Genomic DNA, 20,383 nt, shown 5'->3' with positions numbered 1-20,383 from the left:
TAAGCAGATATACCACTTACTATGTGCCAAGTATATGCTCTATAGTAACTCATTTTATCCTCACAACAATATTGGATGGTAGGCGGTATTATCATCTCCATTTTTCCAATTGAGAAAAGAGAGCGACACAGAGAATGAAAGATGCTTGCCCAAGGTCACAAAACTAGCAAGTAGCCCAGCTAGGATTCAAATCCTGGTATTCTCACTCTAGACTCCATACTCTTTGAAAGCTACAAAAATGGAAATGTAAATAGGATAAAGGCCAAAACTGTGCATAAATTCTAGCTATGAGCAATGAGATTGTTTCTTCAAGACACCTGAAAGTCAGCTTTATTACTTTATATCATTAAACCTTCTTGGCTAACTACACCACGTGTTCATTTTATGTACCCCTTTGTCCCCTATAAAAATTTGCCATTTGTCCTGTTCAGCTGGAAGTCCCCTAACAGGACATCACTATGGTACAGCTGGTGGTTATGATGCCCTGTTGATGCTGTGTCAGCACAGCAGCCACTGGCCGTTCCCAGAGGTAGCCCACAACCCACTCATTAAATTCTGAGGCCGATACTGCCGCCTGGTCCCTAGGGAGACAGAACGTTCTCTTCCCCAAACAATAGTCAATACGGTCATTCTGGTCACGACAGGCGGAAGCTACTGTGGATACTCCTTTTTAAAGATGTAAATTGGGTTCTGTTTGGGAATCCTACTTTACAGCAGGGGCTCCCAGCCCAGAGAAGTGATCTTTGATCTCCAGCCAAAGGATGGGCCAGCCCTTATAGGTCAACTGGGGGCCCATGGTGTATCTGCTGGTAGCCCAAAATGGTATCATGCCTGGGGCCCATTATAAACAACAAAACTAAAGATAGGCAGAATTCCCGAAGAGAAGTTGTTTCTTGACTCGTTACCTCATAATCACGGGGAGAGAGTTCTAACAGATAGTCTTCAATAATACTAACTCTTTACAGACCAACGGAGCTTACATTGATATACCTCTTTTAGAGGGCATCTTGGAAATTTGTTTAAGCCTTAGAAGTGTACAGCCATTGACTTAGAAATTCCACTTCTACTAATTTATCCTAAGTAAATTATCAGAGATAAACATAAAGGCTATTTATTAAAGCATTATTTATAGTAGAGAAACACTGAGAACACTTCAGTTGTGCAACAGGGGATTCATGAAATATATTATGATATAACCATAAACCACAACATTAATGGCATAGCCATAAAAACTACGCAGTTGTTTAAACTTTGGTCATGAAAGATTATTAAATTTAAAAAGAAAGTTAAAACCAGTATACAACATAAAATTCTATCCTTGTAAAAAAACACCAAAAATAACAATATGCACATACTAATAGAAAAACAGGTTTAACAGGGGTTTTTCTCCCAGGGTAGAACTATAGTTATTTTAATGTTCTATTTTTTATGTAATAAATTCTGCATTGTGTTGGTAATTTTTAAGATGATAACAAAAGTTATATTTAATTTTTTTTTAAGTTATATATTTTTCCCTTTGGCTGTCACATTATACTTTTGCTTTCTCATGTTTTTCAGTTCTATGAATTTCGTCACGTTTTCCCAGCAAGTCAAAATGCAGACCGGTCTTCCTCAGCAACCAGGGGGAAAGGCAGTCCACATTTTCAGAGACCCACCCATAGTTCAAAAACCCTTTAGTCGGACAACTGGTTGGCAAGCTCATCTGACCTTATTGGGCTTATAGTTCTTTATTAAAAAGGTACACCCCAATAGGACCCTGAACAGCTTTACCAAGTTCATCAAAGTTGCTTGTGCTGCTCTGGGTTTTGTTTTTGTTGGGTTTTTTCCTAAAAAGAGACAGAATTCCAAATTAAAACAAGAGGTCAGGGAATTAGCTGACTAAGAGGTGATTAAAACAGTTTGTACAGAGTGTGAAACTGCTTAATATGTAGGTAGGGCTTGGGATCTGGCACGAGAAGACACGCTGGATAATTTCTCTTCCCAGGACATAAAAGGAGCAGGTAAACTGAGTTATAACGTCCCTCATTAAGGTTTCTGGTCATGAGATGACAAAGTTTTTTGAAATAAAGGAGTGTCGTTTCATTTAACTTCCAAATGAGCACTAGAAAATGATTTATTTATAGATTGCACAACAAATGGACGGAGTGAACCGGGATTCTGCTGAAACCTTCCCAGACCTCAGGATAAATTTAAGTAGGTTCGGCGAGGGGTTACCAATAATAAAGCAGTAATTAGATGCACAGACGCTTTGCTTTTTATCCAGCTGCCAACTGGTTGCCGTGTTCTCTTCCTTGACCACCATATCTGAGGCTACTGGAAGAAGGGGCATTCCTGTCAAACCAACACACCCCCGGAGGAAGAGATATTCCTAAGGCTGTAATGAACTTCTCCAAACCGGCCTCACCCTGTAAACAAATTCATGTTTATTCAAATGATTCGAAAAGGAAGGAAACCTCGCATAATTTCTTTGAGGGGCTGACACTCAGGCGTTTCTTCAAGCTGTATCTTTAAATATTTTTTTTTTTTTAATTTTTTGTTGTTGTTGTTTGCTAGCTTCCATGTGATTTTAATTAATTAATTTATTTATTTATTTTTGCTGTGTTGGGTCTTCGTTTCTGTGCAAGGGCCTTCTCTAGTTGTGGCAAGTGGGGGCCACTCTTCATCGCGGTGCGCGGGCCTCTCACTACCGCGGCCTCTCTTGTTGCGGAGCACAGGCTCCAGATGCGCAGGCTCAGTAGCTGTGGCTCACTGGCCCAGTTGCTCCGCGGCATGTGGGATCTTCCCAGACCAGGGCTCGAACCCGTGTCCCCTGCATTGGCAGGCAGATTCTCAACCACTGCGCCACCAGGGAAGCCCTCAAGCTGTATCTTTCAGCACCCAGGATGTGCCAGGCTGTGTGTGAGGGGCAGCTGGGGTCCCGGGTCCCAGGTCCTGGTCCACTCTGTTCCCAGGCCATCAGACGTGCTGTGAGCGAGACCGAATGCAAAAACGGCCCCAGGTGTCCTCCCCCTGTATTCCCGCCTCTTATCTTGTGACTTCGCAGCTCCTCCTGCTAAGAAGTTGAGTTTATGTTCTTACCTGTTGAGTACGGACTGGCCTTCTGACCTGCTTTGGAAAGTGTCAGAAGCACGAGTGTGTCCCTTCCAAGCCTCCGGAGGACTTGTGTAGCCCGACTCTCTCTTTTGGAACCCTGCCTGCAAATAACTGGGGCCAGCCCGATGGGATGAGAGGCCCCCCACCAACCGGCAGCACCCTCAGAAGCAGAGCCCACCAGCTAACCTGCGGCGGACCCGGTCCGTGTGGAGCACGGCTAGGACCACACGAAACCCCCAGAGGAACCTGGCCGAGAGCACCGGCCCATGAGTTGTAAGCCAAATTAACAGTTGTGGTTTCAACAAGGACCTCCTGTACAGCACAGGGAACTCTGCTCAATATGATGTAACCACCTAAATGGGAAAAGAATCTGAGAAAGAATAGATGCGTGTATACGTATAACTGAACCACTTCGCTGTATACCTGAAACGAACACGACGTTGTGAATCAGCTGTACTCCGATATAAACTAAAAAGTTAAAAATAAATAAATAAAAAGGCTGTGGTTTCAAGCCATTCCTTTTGAGGATGGTTTGTCACAGACTAGCTCCTGACCCATGCACGCAGTAAGTACTAACTCTGCTCAGCTAAATACGAAATGCCTTGGAGCAGCTGGGGGTGGGGAAGGAGGCTGTAATGCTCCAACGTGTCGGCAGTGATCAATGCATCATGCAGTTTTGATGCATAAACAGCACACCTGAACTGCCATCGGCGGGAACAGAAAGAAGCCGTGTATCTAGGGAAGGGCTGGCTCAAGACAGCCACGGATCCTTTGAAAGACTGTCTGTGGGTGAGTTGGATTTGCCTGTGAAGTCATTCTTTGTTTCTTCTCTCTCTTTAAAAAAAATAAGAAGCTCTTTCACTTAATTAAGCCTGTTGGACTCGATTACGATTGTCTAGCTTGATTCAAAGCAGCCACATAGGCTCTCTGACACATGTTCAGCCTCCGTGACTCTGTAGGCTGGAATTTTAAATCCAGCTCCCCTGAATTTATGACGCACGCACACACAGTAGCAAGTCCCCACAGGCTGAAAATCAAACTGTAATTCAAAGGCCACAGGGCTGAGGAAACAGCCAGAAGATAAATCCCCATTTCAACCTCGGATTCTCTGCAAGTTGATTCAGGGGATTGTCAGTCATATTTAAAAATGAAATAAAACTACAAAGACACCAGACGGCATGTTCTAAAGAGAAATAGGGGATGCTTTTCAGGACTCCTTCAAAGGCTCTCGCGACCTGAAAAGAACTGTTACGGGTTATTGTAAGGGCCCTAGAACATTTGGCTCCCATCAGACATTTGCAGAAGTTTCTGAATTAACTAGTGAGCTCTGAGGAAGAAATGAAACCATCACACACAACCCAGAGCACCACACCGACTGGAGGTGACGTGACAAGACATCAAAGCAGCCCAGCCCTGGAGCTGGGCACTCACCTTACACCCCTCGCAGGCGCTGACCCCATAGTGGTACCCCGATGACTTGTCCTGGCAGACGAAGCAGGGCTTGTACACTCGAGGGGGAGGAAGTGGAGACGGAGGGCTTGGGACCAGTTCCTCGGAGCTGGTGCTCTGTGTTTCAATCGCTACGGTGGAGACGGGAAGGGGGAGAAAAAAAGAGAAAGCGTGTTTCAGTTCATTGCTTTTTCACCAGTGAGTTCACAGGCCTCTGCCCCCAATTCAGCAATAACATAGCAAGGATAGGCCCACAAAAAGAGCTGCCAGTGTAGGCACTGCAGGGCGATCCTGACTCTAACGTGGTATTGACAGTTTACAAAGCAATCCCGTACGTCTCTCTCATTTGCAGAGCACCGTGGCACCGTGACGGAGATGATTTTATCACCATCTTACCTTCAAGAGAAACAGAAACTCAAGGAGTGCAGTGACTTGTCCAAGACCAACTGGGCAGTGGTAAAGCCAAGACACAAAGTCAGATGTTCACTGCACACCCAGGGCTCTTTCGACTCTTGTTCCCCCTGGCTTCCAGCTCAATTAGAGTCTCTGAAATGACCTGCTTGACCCTGTCTCTCACTTAACCAAAAGGAACTTTCCTTAGGACAAAGGAAGAAAATGCCCAGAGCAGCCATTCAACAAGGACACGGAAAGGGCCGTCAGCACGCGGCCAGAGCTGAGCTTCACTAGCAGCAGTGGCGGCGAGACCTTTGCTACTGAGTCCTCCTTGGACCAGGAGTGTCAGCGCCACGTCAGAGCTTGTCAGAAAACGCGGTATCAGGCCCCAGCTCAGGTCCAAGGAGCCAGATCTACATCTTAACCAAACCCCCAGGTGACTGAACGTACAGTTAATGTTTGAAGAGCACTGCATTACATTAGTGATGGCACAGCCTGACGTTGCTCTTCATTCTAGACTTACAAACACGCGATCCCCCATCTCATTATTTAACCACCCCAAATCCACGAGGAATAGGAATTTACAGAACTTAAGATCCAGGTATTCTCCCATCCCTACTCTCCAGATTTATGCTCCATGTCAAAGCAAGACCTGGCCCTGTTCCTATTACAGGCAAAACTGCTCATAAAGGATGAGGAAGTGGGGAAGGGAGGGGCGAAAAGTGGTCAAATAATGTTCCAGAATCTTCCAATCACTTTACAATACACAGTATATTTCCCAGAGTATAAAATTTCCAGTTGTTCCACTGTTCACCATCTCCCAGATTAGCTACTCTCCCCACTGGATTGTCCGATAGCCTAACTTTCAGCAAGTCAGCTCTGCCCCTTATACATATAGTTAATCCATCCTTGTCTGAGACCTTGCTGCCAAGGCCAGCCCAGCAACCCGGCAGCATCTCTCAGCTCAGCTACTGCAGAAGCTTCTGCACTGGTCTCCCGGTGCCCACGCTTCCGGCCTAGGGTCCCCTCTGCACACGCACAGCCAGATAACTGCTCCAAAGTTAAAATCACTCTGTCTCCCTTGCCTGCCGAGAGCCCTCACACGCTCCAACAGTCACCGATGAGAGCAAAGTCAGCCTTGCTGTGCCCAGCAAGGCTCTTCATGATATGGGCCTTCAGTAACATCACTGAATTCAATGACTCTCCTCATTTACTGACTTCTAAACGCTTGGTTTCTGTTCCATCTCTTGAACAGGCCAAGCTCTCGTACCAACTTACGGCTATCGTGCTGACCATTCTCCCTACCTGGAAGTTCTCAGACCTTAACACGTCTAGTCCCTTTTCTCTCCTAGGTCTTAGAGCTAATGTCACCTCCTCACGGGTGACTTTTCTAAATAAAAGGCCCCTTCCCACTCCTGGTCACTCTATCTCATTTTATTTTATTTTATTTTATTTTCTATAATACCCTAACTAGTGTCTAAATTTAGAAAGTCTGTTTGTGTACAATTTTATATTCTACCTGTGCTACCCCCCCAAGTATGGGTCTTGTAAAACCAAGGAACTTAGATGAATTGTTTACAACTCTGTTCCAGGCCTAGAAGAGGCGCTGGCACATAGTAGGTGGGTAATCAATAAATATTTGTTGAATTAATACATGAGCTTTTCCCCTTTTCCTTACTTGTCTTCATTCCAAGCCCTAAGTGCCCTTCTAAGTTGTTAAATGGTAAAATTAGAAACCAAGTGGCTTTCACATACTCATTGGCTTCCTTTAAAATTAATTAATTATCCCTTTGGAATAGAATCAACTATAATTATAGTACTGTCATAATTCAGAAGAATCTTGGAATGAATTCATTAGAGTTAGGCAGGTCTAGTAGATAAATCTAGCGCTGTCTTTACTGGGTAGCTCAGCACAATTGTGGCAAGGGTTGTACAGGAAGGTGGGCATCGAAGATGTCGCGAGAGCTCATCAGATCAGCTATCAAGCTACAAAAGCAAAAGCATGCCTCCCCCTAAACCAATCAGCTTCACTGAAAGCAAATGAGTCATAATGGCATCGACAAGAAAGCAGTACAAAATAATACATCACTCTTTGTTAAAAATCTAAGAAAACAATATAAAATAAGCTACAACGATACAACACAGGGAATAGAGCCAGTATTTTATAATAACTATAAATGGAGTATAACCTTTAAAAATTGTAAAGCACTATAATGTCACCTGTAACTTATATGATATGGTACATCAACTATATTGCAATAAAAAAATCTAAGATGCTGCTACTGCTGTTACTATTGTCATTACTGGGTATCACTGATCCTGAGTCACCATAGATTATAAAATGCACGTTATTCTATGTATCATTAAGAAAGACAAAAAAGTACTGCCAATTAAATTATGACCCATCAGTGCTTGTGAGACACAGCCTGATTTCAGAGACGTTAAAAAATTAAATGCTTCTGGAGCCCTGAAAAAAAAAAAAAACCTAAGAAAACACACGCAGAATTACTCACAATCCTTTCATTCAGAGAAAATTACTGTTATCTTGGCATCTACCCTTCAAAACATTTTACTATGCGTATAAAATGTTTTTGGTCAGTTTGTTTACCTTAAAAAGTGGAATTATACTGTAGATTCTGTTTGGGACTTTGTTTAACTTACTGTGTCATGAGTTTGTTTCCTTGTCAATAAATATTTTTCCCGCAAAACATTCCATTATGATGAATATCTTTGTAGCTAATCTCAGCACATCTCTGACTATTTCCTTAGGCTAAGTTCTCAGAAGTGGAATTATTAGTTCAAAAGTTATGGCTATTTAAGAATACGTTGCGAGTTCTAGAAAGGCTGTGTCAATTTACGCTCCTAATTTCAACATAAGTGTCCTCCCCTAAACGCCTCCCAGAACTTTCTGGTTGGTTTTATTTGTGTGCCTCTACTTCCCCCCTAGGGACCGAACTGTGTTGTCACCACGAGGAGCAATCCCGCATTGTGTGCAATGTGGGGAGAGTGTATTTTCATGTTCTACTGGCTCGTGTAGAACAGCTAATCTGGCTTGTCTAGGAAGGTTGTAAATAGAATTCTGTTAGGTCTGGATTCGGCTGTCAGAGCTATGCCCTGAATTTCAAACGTGGGTGGTAATTTCCATAAATATGCAGCTTCAAATCCATGTACTGAGGGGGTCCAGCCTCTCCCCCTCCCAAAGAGAGGAAACTGAAATGCAGGCAATCTAATCCCCGAGAAACTCAGGCAAAGCACATGGAAGCGGGGAGACCTCAGAATCGAAAGCCTTTTTCTATAGATGAGAGTCACTTATAACCAAGGAGTGAATCAGAAAACTTTCCCTCAACAGGTGTACACGGATGAAAATGTTCTATTTGGAAGCAATCAATAGCGAGGGCTCTGGACTTTTATTAAGGCTGTGGTTATTTCACTGGTAGTGCTTTCCCATATTTGTACAATGGATGTTGGTGTGTTCAATCTTTTTTTTCCCCCATAAACTTATTTATTTATTTATTTATTTTGGCTGTGTTGGGTCTTCACTGCTGCGTGCAGGCTTTCTCTAGTTGCAGCGAGCAGGGGCTACTCTTCGTTGTGGTGCGCGGGCTTCTTATTGCGGTGGCTTCTCTTGTTGCGGAGCACGGGCTCTAGGTGCGTGGGCTTCAGTAGTTGTGGCACGAGGGCTCAGTAGTTGTGGCTCGCGGGCTCTAGAGCGCAGGCTCAGTAGCTGTGGCACACGGGCTTAGTTGCTCCACGGCATGTGGGATCTTCCCGGACCAGGGCTCGAACCCGTGTCCCCTGCATTGGCAGGCGGATTCTTAACCACTGCGTCACCAGGGAAGCCCGGTGTGTTCAAACATTTAATTCCCTGACTATAACATACCAAGTGTGTGTTACACGCTATGGACAGTACATGGTATAATCCCTTAGCCTTGACAAGTTTGGCCTAATAGAGAGTAAACCAACAATTATAATATAATACACTGGTTCTCAAACTTGGCTGTATGTTAGAACTACCTGGGGAGCTTTTAAACATCCTAATGCTTAGATTGTATCTTAGACCTATTATGGCAGAATGCTTGGGAGTGGGAGCCAGGCATCAGTGTTCTTAAAAAAGTATTCCCAGGTGAATCCAAATTGCAGCAGTTTGGGAAACACGGATATGATATGATATGACAGAGAGAGGGCTATAAATAAGCCTTATTCAGCTCAGAGAAATCAAGGGAGGCTTCCCAGAGGAGGTGACCAGGCTGTGTTTTGAAGGATGAATTGATTCCGTCTATTGTGGTTTGTAACGTGAATCCGACAAATGCCACGTGTGCATCCCAGACAAACATAAATAGAAAAGACTTATATATGACAAGAAATAATCATCTTTGGAAAAATTTTCCCAATGGTGGTAAAGCAATAACTATTTGACTATATATATTCAAATATCCCCTCAAAATAGATCATTGGTGGTCCTTCATTTCCTCTGTGTGGCCCGTGACGCTGAGAACAATGCAAAGCAAGTAAGAAAAATCTCCGTGGTACCGTCAGATTGCCAAAGCTAGCTTTAAGCAAACATGCCAACGCGAGTTCTAGGATTACAACCAGGATATGGCATCAGTGTAAAAGCAGATTTGAACTTCAGTGCAACCTCTGGCCTTTTTGGTAATGTAGCAAAAACACACTTTGGCCAAGTTTATTAGTGTGCCTCTTGCCCTTTGGTGCCCCCCGTCACTGCCGCCCCAAAGACAGTGGGAAACAAGGCGGGGGGATAGCCCAGGGCCCCCTTCACGAGTCTGTTCTGGCATTTAAGACAGCTACAGAGTGCCTGCCGTTGATCTGGTCGCTGTCGTCCTGCTTAAATCAATAATCTATTAGTCCCTTTAAATGAGAGTTAGATTCATCAAATGCCCTTGAGAGACGTCAAACATTTTGTGCCTTCTTCCAGGCAAGCACAATCAGTCTATGGAATGATGAATTTTTTGCTCAAAAACCCTGCAGGCCCAGCAGACAACGTGTCCTGTATTAGCTCATTCAGCGATCTCAGGCAGGCCAAAAAAGCAGTTTTTAGACTTCCCGGGGGGAAAAAGAGTTTTGTGTCATTTAAGAAAACAACCGCACTCCAGCCATCCTGTCGTGATTTCAGTTCAGGGGAAAGCAGTCTTTGAGGACTAATTCAGATCTGCTTTTTGCCTCCTGCTTTTATTTATTTCCTTGCTTACTTATTGTCTTATTGAGAGCTTTGTTTAGTGACTGCATCCCCAACAAGCAGCAGCCTCCAAGGTGGCATCCAAACTGCTAACCAGATGCGCTGCCTCGTTTGTCAGGGAATGGCCAAGACAGGAGCTTCTGTTGCTCGGGCGAGATGGATGTTTGGCTCCATGGGTCCCTGCCCAGAGGAGAGTCAGCACCAGAAGTGCTGAGGGGGCTTCTCTGGGCTGCCCACTGGCCAAAGGAGACAGCGATCCAAAACCTGCACTGACAGAAGCTTCCAGCCCATATTTTAAACCTCTCCAACCCCGCAACTCAAAGGTGGCTGTCATTAGGGCACCCAAAGCTAGAATCACCTTCCTTGCCGAAAAATTCATTACAGGTCTTGTTTGCCTTTAAACTAATGCTCCTCAAAGTGTGGTCCAGACCAGCAACCTGCAGCAGAATTCCGGGGGTAGGGAGGAAGCCATTTGCTTTAAATTAGTGGTTTTCAGACTATCTATGGTAAAGGACCTTTTTTTTTTTTTTTTTCCCTCATAGATCGATAAAATCAATAAAAACAAATCCCTAGGGGAAAAAAAAAGACACACAAAATGAATCTCCAGAAAAAAGGAATTAAGAAAAAGATGCTCAAAACACAAGGTACAACTTAAGGAGGGAAAAAAAGGACCTTTTAGACGTAAAATTCCTCTGCCAAATTTCTGTACAAGTTTCTAAGCATTTGCTCTCACGGCTGCCCTATCTCCTCGAGTACTGGCGGTGGGCCGCAGAGCAACTGGCCCGGGCCGCAGCTGGCACTTTGAGAAGCACTGCTCTGAAGGACTCTATAAACTCGGAGGCTGTTTGCAGACAAAACAAAAACAAACCAAACGAACTCTCCACCGACCGAGACGCCGCACAAAAGTAGAATACGGGCACTCCCAAGTGACACAGCCTTCTTAAACACTGCCACAACTCTGGGGGTTTAATTCACTCCCAAAATAAAAGCAAAATAATAACAATAACAATAATAATAATGCTGTTGCCTGTTAAGACGACTTGGCACTTGCAAATTAACTCACCTGAGAAAACACAGTATAAATGTCCTTGTTGTTACAACACACCTGAGTGTCATTTAAACACACGGAAAACCTCTAACAATAGCGCCCTTCACAATTCCTAACATGCTTGGCATTTTTCTAAAGGTTAGATTAAGTAGCAGATAACATTTTTAAGAGAAGGCCCAGTATACTATGTTTTTCTTTGTGAGAACTAATTTATGGCGGGCTAAGCCATGCTGACAGACTTCAGGATTTTCGAGGCGGGCAGGCAGGCATCCGGCATAATGAAAGCCCTGCCTTTTCACCAGAACTTGCGATGATTAAGACAGTATTTTAATGCACTCTCTGGGTAGCTGAGCCTTAAAAGAAAAAGGAGTTGTAAAGCAAAAGGCATTTCCTGCACGGCCCCGGGGGAATTTTGAGCCCTGAGCTCCGGGACCCGGTGGGAGGGAGTAATTTCAGCTAATTAACGGAGACTAGCAAAGTGTTGCATTTGGTCACAACATTTAGTTGGGTTTCATTTTTGTTGGCACGGAGGAGAGCCGGTCTGGATTTTTTTCCCCCCTTTTTCTGTGGATTCACTGCAGGATCGCAAGGCCCACAGCTCTCATACATTAGGGAGAAAGTCAAAGGAAACGCCAAAGTTCAACTAAAGTACAAGTAATTAGAACCAGATTCTCCGCTGCGGGCGTGTGCGCATGCGCGCGCGCGCACGTGGACCTTTATTGAAATATCATTTACATGCCTCCAACCGTGAGCGTGGGACGGGGGACCTCCGTACTGCCGCTCATTTAATTTTCCAGTCGCCTCCAGTGAATGTGTGTGTGTTTGGGGCGGGGGGGGGGGGGGGAATCTTGCTTTTAATCATCTTTCAGGAGAAGCGGTTTGTTTCCACACACAGGGGATTTTGCAAATCTGTGAATCGCATTTTGAAATTAGGTAATTGCCAAACAAGAAAAACTCTGCTTTGAAATGGTCTTGACTCACTCTTCTGCTGGCTTTGTTATTACTGAGAAGCTCCAAGATTAGTCCCGGGTCTGGGGGAGGGGAGGGGAGGAAAACGGCGTGGCGGGCTCTGGCAGTCTTGACTCAGTAACCTGCCCGTGACCCTGAAGGAGTGTGTGTTTGCCCGGGTCACCCGGGATCCTGGCCGAGGGCTGGGGCCGGGTTATGAGAATCCCTGCTATTCTGACCACACATGCAACAGGTGCTGAGGACAGGCAGGGGACAAAAGAAGGGCCGGGAAGACTTTGCTTTTTAAGTCCTTCAAGAAAGCCTTGCTTTCCAAAGTGCGGTCCCGGGCTCGCACCATCAGCACCACCTGGGAACCGGATCAAACGCAGGCCCCCACTCCCCTCCACCACCCTCCACAACCCCAGAAATGCCTGCCGAATCCCAACAGGCATCTTAACAAAATCCCCAGATAATTCCCAGGCACGCTAGCAACATTCGAAACACCTTGACATAAAAATGTCTTGTTGCTCTCCTAACCTCCCCGGAACCCCAATCTGCTGCGTCAATCTGGCACCGTTGACTCTGTCGGCTCCCCCTTTGCTCAGGTCCTCATTAAATGCACTCCTTGTTGAGCACTTAATACCTTAAGAGCTCCAGGCTGCGTGGTGTTTACGCTCCCCAAAAGCCTGCGTCCGCTCCCACGGAATTTCGGCAGTGGATTTTAGTTGGCAGAAGGGGTCAGAGTTGCACCGGAAGAGCTGAACTAACAGCACCTACCATTCACTGAGCACTTACTAAGTGCCCAGGACTGCGCCAAAGGCTTAGTACTGACACCGTGAGCTCACTGACTCTTCCCCAGAACCGAAGAGGACAGCAGGGCCGGGGAACCCCGCACCTTAGAACCGGGAAATTTAAACAACACACTACTCGCAGCCTTTACGAAAGAGATTTATTTATTTATTTATTTATTTATCAACTGGGGTGGCGTTGTTTTACAATGTTGTGTCAGTTTCCACTGTACCAGCGAAGTGGAGTTCCCTGTGCTATACAGCGGGCTCTTATTGGTGGTCTATTTTATCACAAAAGAGATTTAAATGGCTGAATAGATATTACTCTTACTTCACTCAAACCCACAGCTTTTTAACTTCGCATCTTCCACCTCCTTAGGAAGTAAATCACTGGTGTGGTCCGGTCGGGCCTATTTACTCATATTTGAGAACTGCAGGATTGTGTACCTCCCTTTCTTCTAATTCACGGTTATAATTTTCCAAACACTGATTTGATTCAAGACATGGTTAAATTTGACAAGATAGTTTGGGCCTTAAAAAGAGAGACAGGGGCTTCCCTGGTGGCGCAGTGGTTGAGAATCTGCCTGCTAATGCAGGGGACACGGGTTCGAGCCCTGGTCTGGGAAGATCCCACACGCCGCGGAGCAGCTGGGCCCGTGAGCCACAACTACTGAGCCTGCGCGTCTGGAGCCTGTGCCCCGCAACGGGAGGGGCCGCTATAGTGAAAGGCCCGCGCACCGCGATGAAGAGCGGTCCCCGCACCGCGATGAAGAGTGGGCCCCACTTGCCGCAACTAGAGAAAGCCCTCGCACGAACCGAAGACCCAGCACAGCCAAAAATAAATAATAAATTAATAAATAAAGTAGCTATAAAATTAAAAAAAAAAAAAAAAGAGAGAGAGAGACAGGGAGGCTGAGGACCCACTAATCACTCTGTATTGCAGCTACACCTGTCTGGGCTCTCGGCCAGCAGCAGAAATCCTTCCTGAGACCGACTTTTACCATAGGAAGTGCTGTCATATTTTCCTAAGGGACTATGACACGTCCAACACCTACATTTCATTTTTATAATATGCTTTCTTGCTCCAAGGAACATGGTCGAAAATTATGTCATAGATTGTTTTAGGTGACGTTTGTAACAGACGATGCTTTAGATCACGATTTTCTAGGACATACTAAGATAGCTTATGACAGGTTCAAATAAATTCTCCCTTAAAATCACTTAATGGGCCGACACATCTAACTACTTATTAATGATGTGAACTGAGAGGCATCCGAAATGGAAGGCGTTAACTGAACAAATGCTGTAACCCGCCTCAGGAGTCGCGTGTAGATGAAGCTAATTACATCGCAATACCGAGGTCCCTGAAGAGCTTATCTCCACACCAAATGATTCAGTCCCATATTCCACTTCCAATCAGGATTTCCATAATTCTTAAAAAGCAATTATTGCTCTAACAAATGGCATTCTATTATCTGTTCAAATTTCCTGCACCCATAGTGGATTAAAACAGGAGCACTAAAATGTTTATCATCTGAGATACACAATTCTTTGCTTACATACTGTAAATATATTTGAAAATCACATTGGTACCAGCCCTTACAGAAAACAGGGGGGATACTGGGGTGGGATATTTTTAAAAGATGATGATGAAATTACTCTTTGTCACATGGGAATTTTTGCCATTCTTCTGAGATCTGAGAAGGTTCACGGGTAGAGACACCAGAATGTAACCTCTTTCGCAACAAAGTAATGTTCTACTTACTCGGTTATACTTTGCTGCAAAGAAGTGTTTTTTGTTTTATTTGGTTGATATTTTACAGGTAGACACTCACACTAGTGGCCTCAAAAAGCTCTGAAACCAATTTAATCCTCATCGTGTGAGTTTCCTTTGTTCCTAAAAAGAACTAAAATGCCCTGAACCTGCAGAAAACTGTGTGAGGAAGTGATGGGACGGCATGGGCTTTGCTCCAGATGGACCTGGATTTGAATCCCTCTTCTGACACTTACTAAGTTAGTGACCATAGAGTTTTTGTTCCTTCTCTGAGTCCTAGTGTCTCCTAGGACAATGCAGACGCTTCTAGAATTCCTGTTGGTGAACGAGAGACATTGTTTGCAACTTGCCTGGCACACGATGTTTCATAAGTGATGGTCAACCCAGGCCCCCCCATCCTCCCACATTTCCCTTCCACCTTCCTTAATCTTGGACAGTGGCTCTTAACCAACACTGATTTTGCCCCCCAAGAGACATCTGGCAATGTCTGGAGAGATTCTGGCTGTCATAACTGGGGGCGACTACTGGCATTTAGTGGGTAGAGGCCAACGATGCTACTAAACATCCCACAGTGTACCCCAATGTTCATTGCAGCACTATTCGCAGTAGACAGGACATGGAAGCAACCTAAATGTCCATCAACAGATGAATGGATAAAGAAGATGTGGTACATATATACAATGCAATACTACTCAGCCATAAAAAAGAATGAAATTCTGCCATTTGCAGCAATATGGATGGACCTAGAGATTGTCATACTGAGTGAAGTAAGTTAGACAGAGAAAGAGAAATTTTGTATGATATGCATGTGAAATCTAAAAAAATGGTACAAATGAACCTATTTACAAAACAGAGAGACAGAGTCACAGATGTAGAAAACAAACTAACGGTTACCGAGGGGGAAAGGCCTGGAGGGATAAACTGGGAGACTGGGATTGACATATACACACCACTATATATAAAACAGATAATTAATAAGGACCTACTGAATAGCACAGGGAACTCTACTCAATACTCTATAATGACCTATATGGGAAAAGAATCTAAAAAAGAATGGATATATGGGGACTTCCCTGGCGGTCCAGTGGTTAAGACTTCGCCTTCCCATGCAGGGGGTGTGGGTTCGATCCCTGGTCGGGGAGCTAAGATCCCACATGCCTCGCCTCGGGCCAAAAAACCAAAACATAAAACAGAAGCAATATTGTAACAAATTCAATAAAGACTTTAAAAATGGAAAAAAAAAAAGAATGGTTATATGTATAACTGATCATTTTGCTGTACACCTGAAACTACCACACATTGTAAATCAACTATACGCCAATAAAAATTAAAAAATAAAACAAAATAATATAAAATAAACAAGGTTGTCCTGTATAGCACAGGGAACTATATTCAATATCCTGTAATAAACCATAATGGAAAAGAATATGGTAAAGAACAGATATATATGTATGTAAAACTGATTCATTTTGCTGTACACCTGAAACTAACAACACTGTAAATCAACTATACACCAATAAAAATTAATCAAAAACAAATAGAAAACATCCCACAGTGCACAGGACAGCTCCCTCCCCCTCCCCAGACAACAACGATGAACAAGTGTCTGGCCCAAATTAGAAATAGTGCTGAGGTTGAAAAACCCTGCTCTAGGGTAAGGAGACTACTTGTGGGAAGACTTTAGGACAAAAAAAAACAACTTCTTGGAGCACGGGAGACAGAGGCGGGAGCTCAGTGCCTGATGCTGCCTCTTACTACGGTCACTTCACCTTCCTGAGCCTCAGTTTCCTAATCTGAGAAATGGAGATGACAAGTGTGTGTACCACACTGCAGGGTTTACACATTGTAAACGACACAACTCTTTATTCGAGGATTGTTTGAGTATTTGGGAACAGGTGGCGAGCCATATCTTGATGTGACTAATGCCTTAGAAGATGATGGGAAATTCTTTAAAGTCAAAGAAAAACAACACAACAGGGACTTCCCTGGTGGTGCAGTGGTTAAGAATCTGCCTGCCAGTGCAGGGGACACGGGTTCGAGCCCTGGTTCGGGAAGATCCCACATGCCGCAGAGCAACTAAGCCCATGCGCCACAACTACTGAGCCTGAGCTCTAGAGCCCATGAGCCACAACTACTGAGCCCGCGTGCCCAGAGCCCGTGCTCCGCAACAAAAGAAGCTACCGCAATGAGAAGCCCTCGCACCGCAATGAAGAGTAAGCCCCGCTCGCCGCAACTAGAGAAAGCCCGCGTGCAGCAACGAAGACCCAACGCAGCCAAAAATAAATTAATTAATTGAAAAAAAAAGAAGAATACAACAACAGTATTAACAGTGACAATCACGGGGCATCTACCGTGGGCTAGCTGCCACCCCCATTCTGTTCTAAGCATTTGACACATATTAATTCATCTGACCCCCATAACAGCCCTATGAGAGAGAGCTCGTCTTAGTACCTCTAAAAAATACTTCCAGGCAAGAAACTGGAGGCAGAGGCTGGTGAGGGAACTGGCTCGAGGCCATCCAGAGGGGAGCAGATAAGCAGGAATTGGCACGCAAGTGGTCTTGGGCTCAAGAGAATGGGTGTGACCCCGGGGACGACATCCTGTCTTGTGATCCTGCACAACTTCTTGGCAGTAGGCTGGCAGAGTCCCTGGCAGCAAGTCTGAGAAGATACAGACCACGTCAAGCAGACCCATGCAGTCATCCTGGCATAAGGAGCAAAAGTAAAACTGGAAAACTAAAAAGGAAAGAAGCTAAAGGGACAGAAAGAATGCCCTTTCTTCTTTCCAGTCAAAGCAATAAAGCAGGAAAGTCCCCAGAGGCAAACACAGGAATGAGGAGGCACACATCCCGCGCCCACGAACCCCTCCCGCACCTTCCCTGCCGAGAAACCAGCCCCCAGCGGGCCGGGTGGCAGCAGCTCAGACCAGGTTCCAAGGGCCTCTGGCGGCGGTCCGAGGGCGTGTAACTCCACGCTGTCAGGCGCGGGTAACTCAGGCCACATGTGGCCCGCCCCACCGCCAGCTTCGGGGCTCTGCTGGGCGGCGAGAGGAGGGCTCGGGCCCCCCTCCCCGGGCCGCTTCTCCAGCTTTCACCAGTGGGCCACTTACTACACTCCCTCAACCAGAATGTATCTGGCACAAGAACGCAACCCGAAGCTGTGCGCTGGCTCTTCTGTCCCCGTCTGCAGGGCTGGGACGCCTCAGGAAGACCTGGATCACTCCCTCCCAAGAGGACCAGGGTATGGGGGGCAACCAGAAGCATCCCCACAGAACCTTCTAGTGGACTAACATGACGACTGTGTTAGTCTGGAGATGAGCTTCACACACCAGCTCCAAAGGACCCACTGGGGATATTTTGGTTTAAAGGATTCTTAATTTTCTACATGGAATTGTTCAGGTTATAGACAGAAACGCTCTAACACGGCTGATTTTTTTTCTTCCTTCATAACAGTGATTTCTCACTATTTCTTGATGTGAGAAGAATGACGGTGTCAAAGTGCTTTCATTTTAGTTCTTAAAAAAGAAATTGCTAAACAAACTCATGGTTACCAAAGGCTGAAACGCTGGTGGGAGGGATAAATCAGGAGATTGGGATGAACACACCCACATGACTATACATAAAATAGATAACCAACAAGGGCCTACTGTATAGCACAGGGAACTATATTCAATACTCTGTAATAACCTAAATGGGAAAAGAATCTAAAAAAGAGTGGATAGATGTACATGAGTAACTGATTCACTTTGCTGTACACCTGAAACAAACACAACATTGTAAATCAACTATACTCCAATAAAATAACAAACAAACAAACAGACAAAACAAAATAACACACCCTCACAGAAACACTCAGGATAATGTTTGACCAAATATCCGGGCACCCCGCGGCCCAGGCAAGTTGATACATAAAATTCACCATTACAAGTTTCTATTTTGGGGGATGAAAGTGTTCTGAAATTAGATAGTGGTAGTGGTCGCACAACTCTGTGAATATACTAAAATCCACTGAATTGTACACTTTATAAGGGTGAACTGAATGATATATAAATTAAATCTCAATAAAGCTGTTTAAAGATAAAAAATTTAAGAAAAGAAATTGCTGAGGAAAACTTGAAAAAATAATTCAAAGACATTTCTACCACCTGTGAGCAGGCCCCAAGGCTCAGGTCTTTTTGGATATTCCTTCCTTCAGGGAACGTCCCATCTTTAAAGACAAGCTGAAGCATGTGGTTGGAAGTGTGAACTCTGGGGCCTGCCTGCCTGGGTTCAAATCCTAACTCTCCTACCCACTAGCTGTGTGGCTCTGGGCGAGTTACTTAGTGTCTCTGAGTCTCCATTTCGCCTTGTACAGAAAGACAGCCTATCCGGCACTGGATCGTCGTGAGCATTAAATGATGAATCACTGTGAAGCACTGGGCCCAATGCCTGTCGCACAGGCGGCACAAGCAGAGTTGCCACCATCACAGGATCAGGGGCCGTGCCTGTGCTGACGAATCTCGACACGATTCACCTGCCATCTTCCTCCTAAGCAGCAGTCTCAAGTCTTGATTTGCTGACCTTTGCTTCCGTTTTCCCTCTCAAAACACTAGTCCCTCCTGATACGATTCCCCCACCAGCGAATGTGAGCAGAGCCCTTTGTGTCAGCTCTGCTCCCGCACACTCCCCCTCAGCTGTCGCGTCCCTCCCCGCCTCTGCGCATCACCCAAAGGACCACCACAGCCCTCTCCTCGTGGCCCATCCCCAATCCATGTGCACAGACCCCTCAGAAACAGCTTCTTGAAACTCCTCCTTCCCACGGCGATCTCCCCTTTGGGAGCCTTCCACAGCTGCTGGAACCCAAAGTCGCAAACCTCTGCATGGACCAATGGGGAGCCGGGTGGACGGGGCCAGGATTATCAGCCAGCAACATCCAACTGCTGACATGTATTTATTGAGCACCTGGCAAGGCCAGACACCGTGCTAAATGCTGGGTTAAAAAGAAGTTAGAAGACACCATTCTTCGCCCACACAAACTGACAGCTAAAAATACCAGACAGTAAAGATGGTCCCAGCTGGAGGCTGGGATCCGATGGTGCCCGAGGCTGCCGTGACCGGGCATGTCACGAGCACACAAAGGCTTCGGCTGACTTGCCTTTAAATACTCAGTGCGTAAAAAGTACACAGCAGGTGCTTAATAAATGTTGCTTGAAAAATGAGTGAAATAATGAAATCTGCATAGAAATCCTTGCATAGTTATCCTACGCATTATCAAACACATGATGACCGTTTCAGCCAGTTCAGCAGATCTGCCAACAGCACACATTACCTGGTGGTGGAGGATTCCAGGTGTGTTTTGGTCCCATTCCCTCACTTGCTCCCTCAGGGCAAAAGTGTGAAGAAGAGCAAGGATTATTATCATTATCCAATTTTTACTCTCCATTATTTATAGGAGGAAACTGAAGCTCAGAGAAGTTAAAGGATTTGGCCAAGGTCACAGAGTTGGGAAACAGCTTGATCCAGAACTGGCCTCCTGAATCCACCTACATTATTATAACCGAGAAACAAAGCACTCATTTCTATTTGAAGCCGTCCTACTGATTTTTTAACGTTTTAAGACAAGATCAGTAAACTCTTTCTGTAAAGGACTAGACAGTAAATATTTTAGGCTTTGTGAGCCATATGGCCTCTGTCACAGCCACTCAACTCTGCTGCGGTA

The 20,383-nt window shown here is 45.1% G+C and overlaps 1 protein-coding gene across 6 annotated transcripts in view; it reads right to left on the bottom strand.

Moving 5' to 3' along the window:
• The window catches only part of RARB (retinoic acid receptor beta), a 671,241-nt gene that overhangs the window by 144,827 nt on the left and 506,031 nt on the right, over positions 1–20,383 (bottom strand). For 5 of the 6 annotated variants that reach the window (XM_059920443.1, XM_059920450.1, XM_059920449.1 and 2 more), the window contains one exon: positions 4,525–4,673. In XM_059920443.1, coding sequence (XP_059776426.1) covers positions 4,525–4,673 — 149 coding nt within the window. Of the gene's footprint in view, positions 1–4,524; positions 4,674–4,938; positions 5,029–20,383 lie in introns of those variants that run through there. The other variant, XM_059920447.1, reaches the window with a different exon arrangement.

Source organism: Balaenoptera ricei, chromosome 4 (assembly GCF_028023285.1).
Source record: "Balaenoptera ricei isolate mBalRic1 chromosome 4, mBalRic1.hap2, whole genome shotgun sequence".
Classification (NCBI taxonomy): Eukaryota; Metazoa; Chordata; class Mammalia; order Artiodactyla; family Balaenopteridae; genus Balaenoptera; species Balaenoptera ricei.
This window is presented reverse-complemented; position numbering and strand designations above follow the sequence as displayed.